A 17,042-nucleotide genomic window follows, 5' to 3' on the forward strand; every position below is an offset into this window, starting at 1 on the left:
GCCCAAATGTGTCGTTGTCCCTCCCTGGTGTCATGTGTCAAGGTCCCAGGTGTAAATGGGGAGCAGGGCTGTTAAATTTGGTGTTTTGGGTACAATTCTCTCATACTGGCCACTGGATATTCAACATGGCACCTCATGGCAAAGAACTCTCTGAGGATGTGAGAAATAGAATTGTTGCTCTCCACAAAGATGGCCTGGGCTATAAGAAGATTGCTAACACCCTGAAACTGAGCTACAGCATGGTGGCCAAGGTCATACAGCGGTTTTCCAGGACAGGTTCCACTCGGAACAGGCTTCGCCAGGGTCGACCAAAGAAGTTGAGTCCACGTGTTCGGCATCATATCCAGAGGTTGGCTTTAAAAAATAGACACATGAGTGCTGTCAGCATTGCTGCAGAGGTTGAAGACGTGGGAGGTCAGCCTGTCAGTGCTCAGACCATACGCCGCACACTGCATCAACTCGGTCTGCATGGTCGTCATCCCAGAAGGAAGCTGACGCACAAGAAAGCCCGCAAACAGTTTGCTGAAGACAAGCAGTCCAAGAACATGGATTACTGGAATGCCCTGTGGTCTGACGAGACCAAGATAAACTTGTTTGGCTCAAATGGTGTCCAGCATGTGTGGCGGCGCCCTGGTGAGAAGTACCAAGACAACTGTATCTTGCCTACAGTCAAGCATGGTGGTGGTAGCATCATGGTCTTGGGCTGCATGAGTGTTGCTGGCACTGGGGAGCTGCAGTTCATTGAGGGAAACATGAATTCCAACATGTACTATGACATTCTGAAACAGAGCATGATCCCCTCCCTTCGAAAACTGTGTGGAAACTCAAGTGGAAGATGGTGTCTAACATCCATCAGCTCCGTGATGTCATCATGGAGGAGTGGAAGAGGATTCCAGTAGCAACCTGTGCAGCTCTGGTGAATTCCATGCCCAGGAGGGTTAAGGCAGTGCTGGATAATAATGGTGGTCACACAAAATATTGACACTTTGGGCACAATTTGGACATGTTCACTGTGGGGTGTACTCACTTATGTTGCCAGCTATTTAGACATTAATGGCTGTGTGTTGAGTTATTTTCAGAAGACAGTAAATCTACACTGCTATACAAGTTGTACACTGACTACTCTAAGTTATATCCAAGTTTTATTTCTATAGTGTTGTCCCATGAAAAGATATAATGAAATATTTGCAGAAATGTGAGGGGTGTACTCACTTTTGTGATACACTGTAGTGCAGGTTAACTTAGTATCAGAATCTCATAGAATTGGTATATTTTAAGCTATTTAATTACCATAAGCTGAACATATACAAAATATTCCAGAATATGCTCATCACATAAGTAGTATGTAAGTAACATTAGCACATAATATTATTATACTACACAATTATACGTATTACACAATAATCATAACTAAATTATGTTAACCCAATAGAGCTATTTGATTGAATAGCTGCTTGAAGTGCCAACATAAGGATGTTTGCACCGTCAAGCTAATTGCTAATTAAAAGTATAAAAGCTAAAGGTTTAGTGTCTAAAACAACTGATGTTCAGTTCCTAGGCACTGCTCATAAAAACGGCCTTAAAATAACCTCTGTTGCTCTCTGACATTGCTTCCCATATGAAGCTTTGATTTTTTTTATGAGTGTAAAACATCCATTGTTCTCTCTAATTGAAGTGAATTAGAGATCAAGAGAACAGCTTGTGCTGGTCAGGATCATGACGGATGAATTCATGTCTATGAGAAAGGATCAGAGTGATATTAAGGCAGGGCAAGAAACCTGAGCAGAGAGTCTGTTGATAATTTTAAACAGTTTTATCCAAACACTAGTTAATGACTTTAAATGCTGGAAAACACATAGGAAGTGATGGGTACCCTGTCTTTCAATGTTGAGGTATAATCCTGGCATTGGTTCCCTCATACTATCTATAGACAAAGAGCTTCATGGGTAATAGAGCCATATGAGAAGTAATGCCAATGCAGCAACAGAGGTTATTAGTTAGTATACTATTAATTAGCAATTAGCTTGACGGTGCAAACATCCTTCCGGTATGGCACAGTGGCTCTGTTAATAGCACTGCCACCTCACAGCAAGAAGGTCCTGGGTTTAATTCCCAGGTGAAGCAGTCAGGGTCCTTTTTGTGTGGAGTTTGCATGTTCTCCCCATGTCTGTGTGGGCTTTCTCTAGGAGCTTGGAGGGTTGGTGCTGGAGCCTTTCCCAGCTTTTCAATGGGCGCAAGGCACACAGTAACACCCTGGACGAGGCGCCAGTCCATCGCAGGTCAGACACACACACACACACACCCATGCATCTATAGGGCAATTCAGTGTCTCCAGTGAACCTGACTGCATGTTTTTGGACTGTGGGAGGAAACCGGAGCTCCCGGAGGAAACCCACGCAGACACGGGGAGAATAAAGGAACCCAGGACCATCTTGCTGTGAGGCGACAGTGCTACCCACCGAGCCACCGTGCCGCTCTCAGTTATGATTATTGTATAATATTTTTGAAATTATTGCAGGTTGGTTAAAGATATAAGGGAATTATTTCTTCAATAATTACTTGAAGTAGAAGTGAGATGTTACGTATTAATTAGTGTGATTATTAGCTACATGGGCGACATTCCACAAGGAGAAGCACTTAAGCCCATTTTGACTTGTACTATTCCTAGGTGCTTAGTAAACATGCCCTAGGATTTGCTCAAGGATTAAGGCAGACAAGGTAGACTGCCTTGTTCCCTGCATGCCCCTCACCTGTGATTGAGTCCAGCAGTTGAGAAAAGTGCCGTCAACAAACTGTTATTACCTCAATAAAGGGCAAAATCAATAGTGCAGGAATGAGCAGCCGGGCCCAGCAGCCGACGCTGTTAATATCTGGCTGGGAGTGTTAGTGGGAGCAGAGGACAAACAGAGAGAGAGAGAGAGAGAGAGAGAGAGAGAGGGAGAATGAGAGAGAGAGTAGACTAAAACCTCTGCTAGTTACAGAAATTGAGGCTAGAATCCGTCTGCACACATCGGTCCTGTCACTACAATTTAGCAGACGTGTAGAGCCATGCAGAGAAATGATTTCTCATTTAGCTTCCACAGTATGCAACCTTGTCTCTTCACACTCGCTCCCTTTCTGCTCCAGCTGATTCTTCCCCCTTGTGGTGACTCAATTACTGTTGGGCGAGCAATAATAAAGTGCGGGCGGCGGTGGCTTCGATCGCCTGACCCAGGAGAAGGCAGCCCTGGACAGTTGACTTCACCATGATGGATCACCCGGGTCTCTTTCTTTCTCCTCCTCATGCAGTCCTATTGTGCCCCTCTCTCTCCAGAAGCCTTGAAGGAACCAGGACTAAACCCCTCCAGGATGACTGCTACAGTATGTTTTCTTAAATTTTAGGGGAGGAATCCTTTATTCTTAGCTCAAACTCCATTAACGATATCTAAACAAACAGCACCAGTTGTTAACGCAACCCAAAACTGCATCCTCTGGGACTTCCCCAACACCTGACCCCGAGCAGTGAAAGGCGGTTGGGTACTTTTTTTCCCCCGCTCATCTCATTCACATGCGCCGATGTTGCAGGCACACAGCTGCTCATTGCTTGGTGCCTGTCCAACCATATTTATTAGAACTGCAAGAGCGTCCGTTGAAAATATGGCACGCCGTTAAGAAGGTTCTCCAGGGAGGAGGACATGCCCATTTTCTGACCTGCTCCTCTTGTGATGAAAACAGTAAAAAGAGGCTCTGGATTACCCTGCCTGTGACCTGCCTAATCACAAGCTCAGAGAAATGAGCTCAGGCTTGGGTAAACCACGTAAAACAAGGTCAGGACAGCATGTCAGTTTGTATAAGAGCTGTCCAACTATTAAACACAATAATATAAGTGCAAAATATCTATAAAATTAAGTTACATTATTTTTTTATGATAAGCGTTTTAGACTCTTACAATTTCTCAGCACCCCGAGCTGTAACACAGCTGTAACACAGGTTTAAAAGTGAAACAGGAGAAACACAGCTGAACACAGATACATGTGGACGCTTTCAGAGTGAATCTGATGGTTGTTCCACACAAATACAGATCCGTCTCGTGTTCGCATGACGTTTTACCACACCGCTCAAGCCAATCGCTGAACAACGCAACAGTCGCACACATGTTGAGTTTAAGGGTACAAATTTCTCAACGAAGGGCATTGATTTTCAAAGATTTCGAGTTTAGGGGACGTTGAGTTACAAGGTACCACTGTATTGTCTAGGCCAGGGGTCACCAACCTTATTTGCACCACAGACTGTTTCATATAAGATATAATTTTACAACAAACATAATAAAAAACACAAAGTGCATAAAGAATATTACTCACCAATGATGAAAAATCAGTGGAAACCCTGAGACATTTGTTTTTTGCTCTTTTTAGCTACCTTGTGGGCTTAATTTTTTTAACTGGCATCACGTGACTCAAATAGGTATGTGTCAAATGCCTCAAGAGGAACAGACAGATGTTATTAAAAGAGAATCAATAGATTAATATAATACATTTTTGTAAATATAATAACTGTCTAGAGGTTGAATTATTCTCCTATATACCATATTTGGTGCATATTTTGTGGATTTTTCATTTGTGGATTAAAAGAAATGCTTGCCTTCCACCTTCCCCAAAACATTGCAATTCTACAGCATTTTATGCTACTAAAAACCGACCAACCAGTGAGTAGAGCTTTGGGCTATCAGTTGGAAGATTGTTGGTTCAAATTATAAGCTACATAGATGACATTCCACAAGGAGAATAATACATTTTATAGCGCTTTTCAAGATACTCAAAGACGCTGCTAGTGCAGTTGTAGCTCAGTGGTTATGGTACTGGACTAGTAATCAGTAATCAAAGGTTCCTGGTTCAAGCCCCACTGCTGCTAAGTTGCCACTGTTGGGCCCATGAGCAAGACCCCTAACCCTCAGATGCTCAAACTGTATTCAGTCGTAAATGTAAGTCGCTTTGGATAAAAGAGTCTGCTAAATGTCTCAAATGTAAATGTAAAATCCAGGCTCTATGTGGCTGCTATGCAGCCACTGTTGGGCCCTTAAGCAAGGCCCTCAACCCTGTCTGCTCCAGGGGTGCCAAACAATGGCTGACCGTGTGCTCTTACCCCAGCTTCCGAACAAGCTGGGATATATGGAAAAAGAATTTTACTGTACTGTACATGTGTATATTTATATATGAGCATATAAAGGCATTCTTCTTCTACTTTATAATGGATGCATTTATTGCTTAGTAACTATAAAGGAATTCAGCTCCACTATTAGTCGCTATTAGTTGCAACTTTATTGAGATGTTAGAAAGGTTACGGTCACTTGGGATATCATGTTCAGTGATGATCTGAATGAAAGGGATTATGAGTTGTACGTGGTGATATGGGTGTTTACACAGAAAGTCAAGAGCAGTAGTGCTGTACAAAGTGAAGACTGGGTGTATGTGTTCAGTGGAAGGCATGCTGACAATGTCCATGCGGTCAACTAAGGACAAAGATCAAACACACCGACCCTATTTAACCAATCTGACAGCAGCCTGTAGATCTGTCCTCTCAGAGCCAGCTGAGCAAGGGTAAATGAAACAGAAAGAGGGTGATGAAAGTACAGAGTAGATATGGAATTAGGGGTCCAAACTGACATCAAAGCACAACAGGTAGAGATGCAATCACTACTAAAAGTCGAGAGATGTTCTCAAATATACTGTACATACACAGATTAGGCATAACATTAAAACCACCTCCTTGTTTCTACACACATTGTCAATTTTATCAGCTCCACTTACCATATAGGAGCACTTTGTAGTTCTACAGTTACTGACTGTAGTCCGTCTGTTTCTCTGCATGCTTTGTAAGCCCTCTTTCATGCTGTTCTTCAATGGTCAGGACCACCAAAGGACCACTAGAGAGCAGGTATTATTTAGGTGGTGGATCATTCTCAGCACTGCAGTGACACTGACATGGTGGTGTGTTAGTGTGTGTTGTGCTGGTATGAGTGGATAAGACACAGCAGCGCTGCTGGAGTTTTTAAATACCGTGTCCACTTACTGTCCACTCTATTAGACACTCCTACCTAGTTGGTCTACCTTGTAGATGTAAAGTCAGAGACGATCGCTCATCTATTGCTGATGTTTGAGTTGGTCAACTTCTAGACCTTCATCACCGGTCACAGGACGCTGCTCACGGGGCGCTCTTGGCTGGATATTTTTGGTTGATGGACTTTTCTCAGTCCAGCAGTGACAGTGAGGTGTTTAAAAACTCCATCAGTGCTGCTGTGTCTGATCCACTCATACCAGCACAACACACACTAACACACCACCACCATGTCAGTGTCACTGCAGTGCTGAGAATGATCCACCACCCAAATAATACCTACTCTGTAGTGGTCCTGTGGGGGTTCTGACCATTGAAGAACTGCAGGAAAGGGGGCTAACAAAGCATGCAGAGAAACAGATTGACCACAGTCAGTAATTGTAGAACTACAAAGTGCTTCTATATGGTAAGTGGAGCTGATAAGATGGACAGTGAGTGTAGAAACAAGGAGGTGGTTTTAATGTTATGGCTGTTTCGGTGTTTCGGTGGGACGGCGTCTTCTTTCAAACCCATAAAATTGAGCCCTTGTAGAAGTAAAAAATCTTTTATTTGACATGAACCAGCCGAAACTGCCACTTTTAATTCCACAAAAACACATTGTACTTCATAACTGCCATTAACTTGATGATTCAACCGATTCAGAAAAGCGAATGTACCCTAAACCAGGCTTTCGGCTTGATGTACTACATGCTGACCTCTCCCTCTAATTCAATCAAGTTACAGGTGTAATGGATGCAGCAGCTCATGGACAATGAATACCAATAGGCCACTTCTAATACTGTATGGGGAGGGCTAATAACAGTACAAGGTCAGGCCTGGGCTGATTGCAAAAGAGCACGGCCAGCCAACCGTGATTACTCTTTTTTTAGTCTATTAAGTGCTGCCGCTGCTCACAGGGGACTTAGGTGTACAGGACCCAAACGAGATAACGTATCGTTTATCCCTCCCTAAGGATTTATTAATTTCTCTTGAACGGATATGGTTCTGGAAGAGAATGCAAACATGTGTTCTGCACTACAGCTTGAAATGAGTGATAAAGTTAGACCTCTATTCTTAAAGCCAAAGTTACTGCATGATACCACCCTGGTGAAAAAGTAGACTTAAGTACTAGATACTAATCTATAATATGCTACAGTGCACTATAGTGTGTTGTTGTTACAGTAATGATCAATGCACTAAAAGAGAACAACTATAACAAAAATCGTGCCTTTATTTGTGTTAAGTTTACTAAACTGTACTAAAATGGGACTGTTTTAATTATATTTAATTCAACTTAAGTAGACCACAGCATGCATATTTAATTCTTGTATAGTGTGTTAAAAGTGTGCTTTAAGTGAATTACGATAGCAGTTGTTTAACATACTTTGCAAAAATACAACAATCAGGCATAACATTATCACAACAATAACAATATCACAACTCGAGTTGCCATGGTGATGGTGGACGCTGGCGCATTTGGCTGCCGCTACCGTTACCGTATTTTACCGTATTTTATTGTATTTTTATCGTTTTTCGTTTTCATCTTTTTACACACCTTGTGGATCTATTTCTTTTATGTTACTTTTGATACTTTTATTTGTGCTTTTGATACTTTTTGTTCTTTCTACTGTACATCGCGTCTGCGGCCGGTGGTGAACGGTGGATGAGTTTTCCTGGGATCGGCACGATGTTGAACTATTCCGTTGACCAGCTGAGGAAGTTCAACAACTGCACTACTCCATCGTGTATTTCAGTCATCAAACAGCTTGGACTCCTTCGCCGGCCTCGTTATATTCACAGGGGCTCCCGGAGAAAGCTTGTTTATCTTCGAAACGGTAACGCTATTCCATCCTTCTGGTCAGCCGTGCGCACTGTCGCTCCGCAAACACGTCATCAGAGCGCTGCTGCCTTGCACACCAGTAGCGGTGTAGTCTCCATGACAACGCTGTCCACGGAGTGGGATGGGAAACGCGGAGTGGACTTAGCAAATCTCCGTTCTCTTCCTCGTTCCTCACAGCCAACTACACAACAATACCACTTGAAAATGGCATTGCTTAATGTTCGTTCACTCAACACAAAAAGTACTGTACTCAGTGAATTTATATCTGACAGTGAACTAGACTTTTTCTGTCTCACTGAAACTTGGCATAAACCCTTGGATTATTTTACGTTAAATCAGACCACGCCAATGGGATACTCGTATATTGATGAACCTCGTATGGAAGGGCGAGGTGGTGGTGTTGCTGCAGTCTATAGGGATGATATTAAAATAACCACTTTGTCTTTTCCTGCTGCTCTTTCTTTTGAACACCTGGCTTTCAAGTTGTCAGGGCCTACTCCTCTGGTCACTGCTGTAGTTTATCGTCCGCCAAAGCCAAACGCTTCCTTTCTCTCTGACTTTTCAGATTTTTTAACCCAGCTTAGTGCCCTCTCATCCTCTGTACTGCTTATGGGTGATTTTAACATCCATATTGATGACAACAACTGTAAATTTGCCAGGGAATTTTTGGAATTGTTACAGTGTTTTAATTTCACACAACATATACATTTTCCAACTCATAAAAAAGGTCATACTCTTGACCTTGTCTGCTCTACTGGTGTCCTAGTTCATCAGCCGTCCAGCCATGACCTTACTGTCTCTGATCATTTGACAATCATCATGGACATTGAGGTCACTAGGCCCATCACTAGAGCTAAACGTAAAATATCCTTCAGGAATCTTCAATATATCTCTCCCTCTGCTTTCTCAGATTCTCTTGTTAAAAAGATGTCTGTCTGTCCTGTACTGTCTAGTAATTCATCTGACCTTGTCGATTACTATAATGACATACTCGCCTCATGTCTTGATGAGCTGGCTCCTTTGAGAACCAAATTTGTTTCATTTAGTCATTCCGCACCATGGTACACAATTGAGCTTCACCAAATGAAATCCCGTAAACGCCAGCTTGAAAGACTTTATAAGAAAACCGGTCTAACAGTACATTATCAGATTTATTCTGATTATCTTCAACATTACAAAGACGCTCTTACGGCAGCCCGATCCACTTACTATTCCGAACTCATACATGCTGGATCAACAAATCCTAAGACTCTCTTTTCCACAATAAATAAACTTCTCAAACCAGTTGACAATACTACCAATTCCTTTACAGTTGACAAGTGTAACTCTTACCTCTCATTTTTTCAAACAAAAGTTGAGAATATCCACAATTTTCTGACAGTTTCCCCTGTCATCTCTGTTTCTCCGCCTATCTCATCTCAATTTATTACCCAGCCTCTGTCTCAGTTCTCACCTGTGTCTCATTTGGACCTATCTGAGATCTTAACAGGGATGCGAAGCTCCACTTGTGTTTTGGATCCTGCTCCATCAAAACTTGTTAAGGGTTGTTTTCCAGTTATCTCATCATTTATCACAGAGATAATCAATTCCTCTCTTAGTTCTGGCTCAGTCCCTCAATCACTCAAATTGGCTGCTGTTACTCCCATACTTAAAAAACCTGGACTTGACTCTAACATTATGAGTAACTTTCGGCCCATTTCCAATCTTCCATTTCTGTCGAAAATACTGGAACGTGTTGTTGCCTCACAGCTCAAAGATCACCTAAATTCCAATAATCTATTTGAATCATTTCAGTCTGGTTTCCGCCCCCAGCACAGCACTGAGTCAGCCCTCCTCAAAGTCACAAATGACCTTCTTCTTTCCTCAGACTCTGGACAAATTAATATTCTCGTCCTCCTTGATCTTACTGCAGCTTTTGACACCATTAATCACTCCATTCTTCTGTCCCGCCTTGAATCCTCTGTCAACATCACTGGTACTGCCCTTTTGTGGTTAAGGTCATATCTCGTAAACAGACAACAGTTTGTTAATATCAACAATTGTAGTTCTGCCATTGCTCCACTGTCCCAAGGCGTTCCCCAAGGCTCAGTGTTAGGTCCCCTTTTGTTTATTCTTTATATGCTCCCCCTTGGTGACATCATACGTCGGCATGGTTTACATTTCCACTGCTATGCTGATGATATTCAGCTTTACATCTCCTCCAAATCCATTAATACTGAACTTCACTCCACTCTGACAAATTGCATCACTGAAATGAAATTGTGGATGAAAGCTAATTTCCTCAAATTAAACTGTGAAAAATCAGATATGATCATCGTAGGTCCTACAACCCTGGCAAAAACCACAAAAAATTTTCAAATTACCATTGATAATGACACTTTGTCTCCGTCTTCTAACATCCGAAATCTTGGTGTAATTTTTGATAGCAACCTCTCTTTTGACCGCCATGTAAATCACATCACCAAAACTGCTTTCTTTCATCTAAAAAACATAGCACGTCTACGTCCATCACTCTCCTTTTCTGCCGCCGAAACCTTGATTCATGCTTTTATTACATCCAGAATTGATTATTGCAATAGCATCCTTTATGGTACATCTAACAAAATCCTAAAAAAACTTCAGTATATCCAGAATTCAGCTGCTCGCCTCCTTACTCATACTCGCTCCCGTGATCATATTACACCTGTTCTACAAAAACTTCATTGGCTTCCCGTTGCTCAACGCATTCAATTCAAAATTCTTCTATTCACTCACAAAGCTCTCCATAATCAGGCCCCATCCTACCTCACCGACCTGCTCCATCAGCACATTCCCTCCCGTAGCCTTCGCTCTTCTGAGGCTAACCTACTGTCCATACCCTCTAGGACCAAGCACCGGACCTGGGGTGACAGGGCCTTTTCCATAGCTGCTCCATCTTTATGGAATGCTCTCCCCAAACACCTACGAGATTGTCCTGACCTGTCCAAATTCAAGTCACTTCTCAAAACTCATCTATTCAATATGGCATTTAACTTGTAACAACACGAAATAAATGCTTTTATTTTTGCTATTCTTTTTAATAGTTTTTATACTTAGATCACGACAGAAATGTGAAGTCCTAGATCCTAAAACTTGTAAAGTTTTCAGTTTCCTGATTGCATGTAAATCTGTCCTGTTTCTGTCTAATTTTAAGAAATTGTTCTATATTTGTTGTTCTCTCTCATAATTTAGCTAATTTTTAATGAACTGTCTTATGCTGCTCTCTTTGTTTTTATCTTAATTATTCTTGATGTTGATGTACTATTTTGATTTTGTACTATGATTTGTATGGTGTATGTACGTATTTGTTTTGATTATTTGTCTTATGTAAAGCGTCTTTGAGTATCTTGAAAAGCGCTATATAAATAAAATGTATTATTATTATTATTATTAACATCATCAGCATTAACTTCTTCAGCAATCTGAGCTACAGTAGCTCGTCTGTTGGATCGGACCACACGGTCTATGACCCTGTCGTTGGTTTACCACTCTTCCTTCCTTGGACCACTTTTGATAGTTACTGACCACTGCAGACCAGGAACACCCCACAAGTGCTGCTGTTTTGGAGATGCTCTGACACGGTCGTCTAGCCATCACAATTTGGCCCTTGTCAAACTCACTCAAATCCTTACGCTTGTCCATTTTTCTACTTCTAACACATCATCTTTGAAGATAAAATGTTCACTTGCTGCCTAATATATCCCGCCCAGTAACAGGTGCCGTGATGAAGAGATAGTCAGTGTTATTCACTTCACCCGTCAGTGGTCATAATGTTATGCCTAGTCGGTGTATACCAAACATCTATTTATTTTTTTATACAAGGTATAATTTTTGACTTTATTAGGATTTTAACGTCATGTTTTACACTTTGGCTACATTCATGACAGAAACAGTAGTTACTCATTACACAAGGTTCATCAGTTTACAAGGTCATATCAAACACAGTCATGGACAATTTTGTATCTCCAATTCACCTCACTTTGGACATGTGGGAGGAAAACGGAGCTCCTGAATGAAACCCACTCAGAAAGGACCCGGACCGGCCCACCTGGGGATCAAGCCAGGATCTTCTTGCTGTGAGGCAACAGTGCTACTAGGGCACTAGGGCAGTTAATAAGGAATAATGGAGGTGAAGAAACTTATAATAAGTTTATTTAGTTGCGGTCCTGCTTAAAAGTTAATAAAGTTACATGAGTGTAAAATGAAGTTAAAGTGGAGAAAAAAAAAACTGTGAATGGAAACACTCTAAACCAGGGGTGGGCAATTAAATTTTCCAAGGGGCCACATAAGAAACTCGGACTGTTGTGGAGGGCCGGACCAATAAGGTGAACTTAATTCTGCTCAAATCTTATTTTATCTTTTTATTTACATTTACATTACATTTTCAGCATTTAGCAGATGCATTTATCCAAAGCGATTTACATTACAGTTACAGTATACAGTCTGAGCAATTGAGGGTTAAGGGACTTGCTCAAGGGCCCAACAGCAGCAACCTGGCAGTGTTGGGGCTTGAACCAGCAACCTTCTGATTACTAGTCCAGTACCTTAACCACTAGGCTACAACTGTCCACTCTTCATGAAAAGCAGTGAATTGTACAGTTCTAATAAGCTGTTAATGTTTTGATGTTACATTTAGAAAATTAGAAGTATGCAGAGTAAAAACATCAACATTATTTTACTATTTAAACAAACAAATGCAAAAACAAATGTGAACAAAATGTGCAGGTTTTTAAACTTTACACTATTTAGTTTTGAGTCTAATTACCTCATTTGTTTTTCAGTCCTTTGTTATTGACTGCTTCAGTTCTGGATGTGTTAAACTTTATAAAACAGTCTTTATTGCTTTTGCAGTTTAGTTAGAGAAGCTTCAGGTGTGATGCTCTGCATCGTTCATGTTCTTATATTTCGGTGTAGTACCGTAACAGCGATTTAGAGCCTAAATTCTGATCCTTAACCAGCGTTACATCTGACTTTAGTAAATAAACAATTCAGAAGTTCGTGTCTTGTTAAAAACTCCACCGTCAATCACACTCAGTTCTGTTCGCATTACAGTGAAGCTGATACACTCGCGCACACACGCGCACACGTAAATCGAAACTTGCGGATATTTAAAGACACAGCGCTCCTGTCAAAATCAGTCCTGTTATATTGCATGTTTGATGTACATTTATTTACATCTCATTTTTAATTGGCACGAACCTCATGCGGGCCGGTTGGGGATGTCTCGCGGGCCGGATGTGGCCCGCGGGCCGTACAATGCCCAGGTCTGCTCTAAACCATAGCAAAATAACCTGGAAATAACCTAGCATTTGGAACATTATAGATACAAAATTACAAGATAATTACATGCCATTCATTTTTTTCTTAATAATGGCTTCATCCTGATCTTAAAGCAAGTAGGAATTAGATCTTGAGTTGCTTCTGTAGCTGTTTCAACCCAGGATCCTGAAGCTGCAGGGCACTTAGACTAATAATGTCTAATCATTTCTTATATTCCCATAATATGTATAACTAACTTAAGTAAATAAAAGCATCAGCTAGTTGCTACTGGAGCATGTGTTGTTTCTGTAGCTGTTATTTTATCATCTCCAAGACCCTGGAGCTACAGGCATCTCAGACTACCTGCTGTGCCACATATTCACACCACCTTTTGCTTATCATTTATAATTTATTTTAAGTGAATGAATCCAGTGACATTGTTATCATTATTCACTCACTCACTTTCTAAACCGCTTACGCAATCAGTATCGCGGGTGGTACTGGAGCCTATCTTAGCTTTTCAATGGGTGCAAGACACACAGTAACACCCTGGACGGGGCGCCAGTCCATCGCAGGGCAGACACACATAAACACACACACACCAATTCAGTGTCTCCAATTAACCTGACTACATGTTTTTGGATTGTGGGAGGAAACCGGAGCTCCTAGAGGAAACCCACGCAGACACGGGGAGAATATGCAAACTCCGCACAGAAAGGACCCGGACCGGCCCACCTGGGGATCAAACACAGGACCTCCCTCTGTGAGGCGACAGTGCTACCCACTTAGCCACTGTGCCACCATTGTGATTATATCAATAATATGAATATTACATCAATGATAAATTCTGAAACTGACCTTCGGTAGGCGTTCAGGATCACCAGGATGTCTGGGGATGACCTTCTGTAACCGCTGGAATCCGTAGTCAATGGTAGGCTCGTTTAGTGCTGCGGAGAAAAAGCAGAATAAAAAAAATGGCATTAAACATTTAATCATCTTAAATACTATGCTGATTACAAATAAGTACGCTTCTAAGATATGGTAATGCCTGGAAGAAAAAATGCAAGAGAAATAAATATGATGAATCATAAATACAGTGTCAAATAAGGGATGCTTCAAAAGAGGCAAGCAGAAAAACAGCTTGCACAAGGGCTGCAGGGCAGAGCTTTATGAATAAAACAGGGCTCCAGCAATCAATGTGTAGGGTTCCTAACGGTTCATTCTGCTGCCTCTGCGGCAAGAAATAAAACATTCTCTATCAGACACGGGTCCTTACAAACAAAGCTCTCCAGGTGGTTTGATGCTGGCTTCTATAAAAGCTTCCACATGCTGCTTGCTATAACATAATGACCCAGTTTGTATGATCACATTAAGATAGATTAAGAAACAAACAACAGCATGAGTTATAGCAAGCTACCATTAGAGAATGGGATGTTTCCATTGCTTCCTTTTTTATACCTTTCCAAGAGCTGTCCATATGCACAGATCATCAAAAAAGCACTTGCAAATGCCTATTAAATGTTGGGCTGATTGTAGTTACTTGTTGTACACATGTTGAATTCATGAGATATGGGCAGCATAAAGACCAGAGTGACATTAATATAGACCATATCATTACATGGGTGAGTAAAAGGGAAAACAGACACAGGAACTGGACATGAATGTTTTGAATGAAGTCACCAGAATGCACTGTTGAAGGACCAACCTCACAACATACACAGGTTGAAGGACTTGCTGGTAATATTGTGGTAACAGATACCACAGAACTGTATGGCTGTCTTAACATGACCTGTCCAAAATATACTCTTCAATATACACCGACCAGGCATAACATCATGACCACTGACAGGTGAAGTGAATAACGCTGATTATCTCTTCATCACAGCACCTGTTAGTGAGTGGGATATATCAGGCAGCAAGTGAACGCTTTATCCTCAGAGAAGCAGGAAAAATGGGCACGCGTAAGGATTTGAGTGAGTTTGACAAGGGCCAAATTGTGATGGCTAGACGGCTGGGTCAGAGCATCTCCAAAACTGCAGCTCTTGTGGGGTGTTCCTGGTCTGCAGTGGTCAGTATCTATCAAAAGTGGTCCAAGGAAGGAACGACCAAGGCTTACTGATGCACGTGGGGAGCGAAGGCTAGCCCGTGTGGATCGGTCCAACAGACGAGCTACTGTAGCTCAGATTGCTGAAGAAGTTAATGCTGGTTCTGATAGAAAGGTGTCAGAATACACAGTGCATCACAGTTGCAGGGCTGTTTTGGCAGCAAAAGGGGGACCAACACAGCATTAGTAAGGTGGTCATAATGTTATGCCTGATCGGTGTGTATAAAAAATTGGAATTGAAGGAACCTATAACGGGCATCACTGAACTTCTCAACATTCTGTGGCACTCTTTGCCAGTGTTGGATGCTCTGATACACAACGTCCAGAGATTCTCAAATGGATTTAGGTCTGGGAAACATAAGGGTTGGTCAATTGCATCAAGGTCTTTGTCATCCAGGAATTGCCTACACACTCAGTTTCATGAGGCCGGGAGGTATCCTGCACCAGGAGGAACCCAGGACCCGTACAAGAGTAAGGTCTGACGATGGCTTTGAGAGAGTCATTTAACCAGTCATTAAAGTGGTAAAGCTACATGGTGCATGATGCCCAGGGTAGCAAAGCATCAAGGTAAGAGGTGCCTCTTAACATAATAGGAAACATTAGAACAGCCAGTAAAAAAGCCACATATAGTTTGCCACATATAATGTGAATGCAGCCCAATAAACATAATCTTGGGTCACCAAGTCATCTCCAAAAGCTTTACACAAAGTGTTCAAAATGTGAAGATATTACTAACCAACTTCCAAACAAAGGCAGCATCTCCTCAAACAATTACTTTACCCTCTCTACACAAGCTCCAGTAAAATTTTAGACCATTATGTTTCTAAAAAAATGCCACTTTTATAAGCCCTGCTAATTTGAAAATAAAACATTCTAAGCCCAAGATATGAGCTAATAATTGAATTCAAATCTTAATATCTGTAAAAGCAGCATTACAAGAGTGCAGTCCACAGAGACCCAGGGACAGCTTCAGGACCCTTGCTGAGAACACGGCAGTAAGACAATATTTAAAAAGGAACCCGATCTTGGCTGTAGAGTCAAACATCCTGCACAGTCAGACCACACGAGCCTTGACATGCTGTTTTCCTAACCTCCCTGTACTGAGAGGTACTTCAGCTTTGGGCCTTTGGAGACAATGGGCCTTTCTCCCCTGACCAGGCTGCAATGTTTCCCTGAGTGTTTGTCTATTGTGCTCCTGAATGCTCACCCTCTGGGTCCACACTCACACATACAGCTTTAGTGCTTTACTGTAATGTATCTCAAAGTCTTTTTCATTCTGATGGTTCTATCCTGTCTGCAGCATCGACTCATGCTTACAACATAAGACGTACAAAAAAATAGCAGATAGCCTGCAGTTCAGAGTTCTGGTAAACTGTATGCAAGGCAGAGCTGTGTGTCTTGATTTGCCTGGCCACCCTTCTGTTTGCCCTATGGGCCGCAGCCTGGTCATTTCCTGAGGGAGCAAACTCAGCTCTCTTCAGCCCTCACAGCTGAGAAGACAGACCGTGGACTGCTTTTTCATGCAGTGGAGTGCAGTCAGATGGCACAGGGCCCAGACACTGCAAGATGTGCTCAGCTTGGCCCTCCTTCGCTTGGTTCCAGGGCATACATGAAAGGGGCTGAATGCTGATCAACTCTTGTCAATAAAGAGCAGAAACGACTCTGAACAGCAGGTGGATGCTAGCGGATACGTACAGCAAGCAAATGAGTCTTAACCTAAATCTAGTAGCTAGGTTGCTGCTTCTGAAA

The 17,042-nt window shown here is 41.9% G+C and overlaps 1 protein-coding gene across 1 annotated transcript in view; it reads right to left on the minus strand.

The window, feature by feature from the left end:
• Positions 1-17,042, minus strand: part of ebf1a (EBF transcription factor 1a) — a 220,317-nt gene that overhangs the window by 23,048 nt on the left and 180,227 nt on the right. The window contains exon 12 of the mRNA XM_062999912.1: positions 14,048-14,136. Coding sequence (XP_062855982.1) covers positions 14,048-14,136 — 89 coding nt within the window. The remainder of the gene's footprint in view (positions 1-14,047; positions 14,137-17,042) is intronic.

This window comes from Trichomycterus rosablanca, chromosome 8, assembly GCF_030014385.1.
Source record: "Trichomycterus rosablanca isolate fTriRos1 chromosome 8, fTriRos1.hap1, whole genome shotgun sequence".
NCBI classification, from domain to species: domain Eukaryota; kingdom Metazoa; phylum Chordata; class Actinopteri; order Siluriformes; family Trichomycteridae; genus Trichomycterus; species Trichomycterus rosablanca.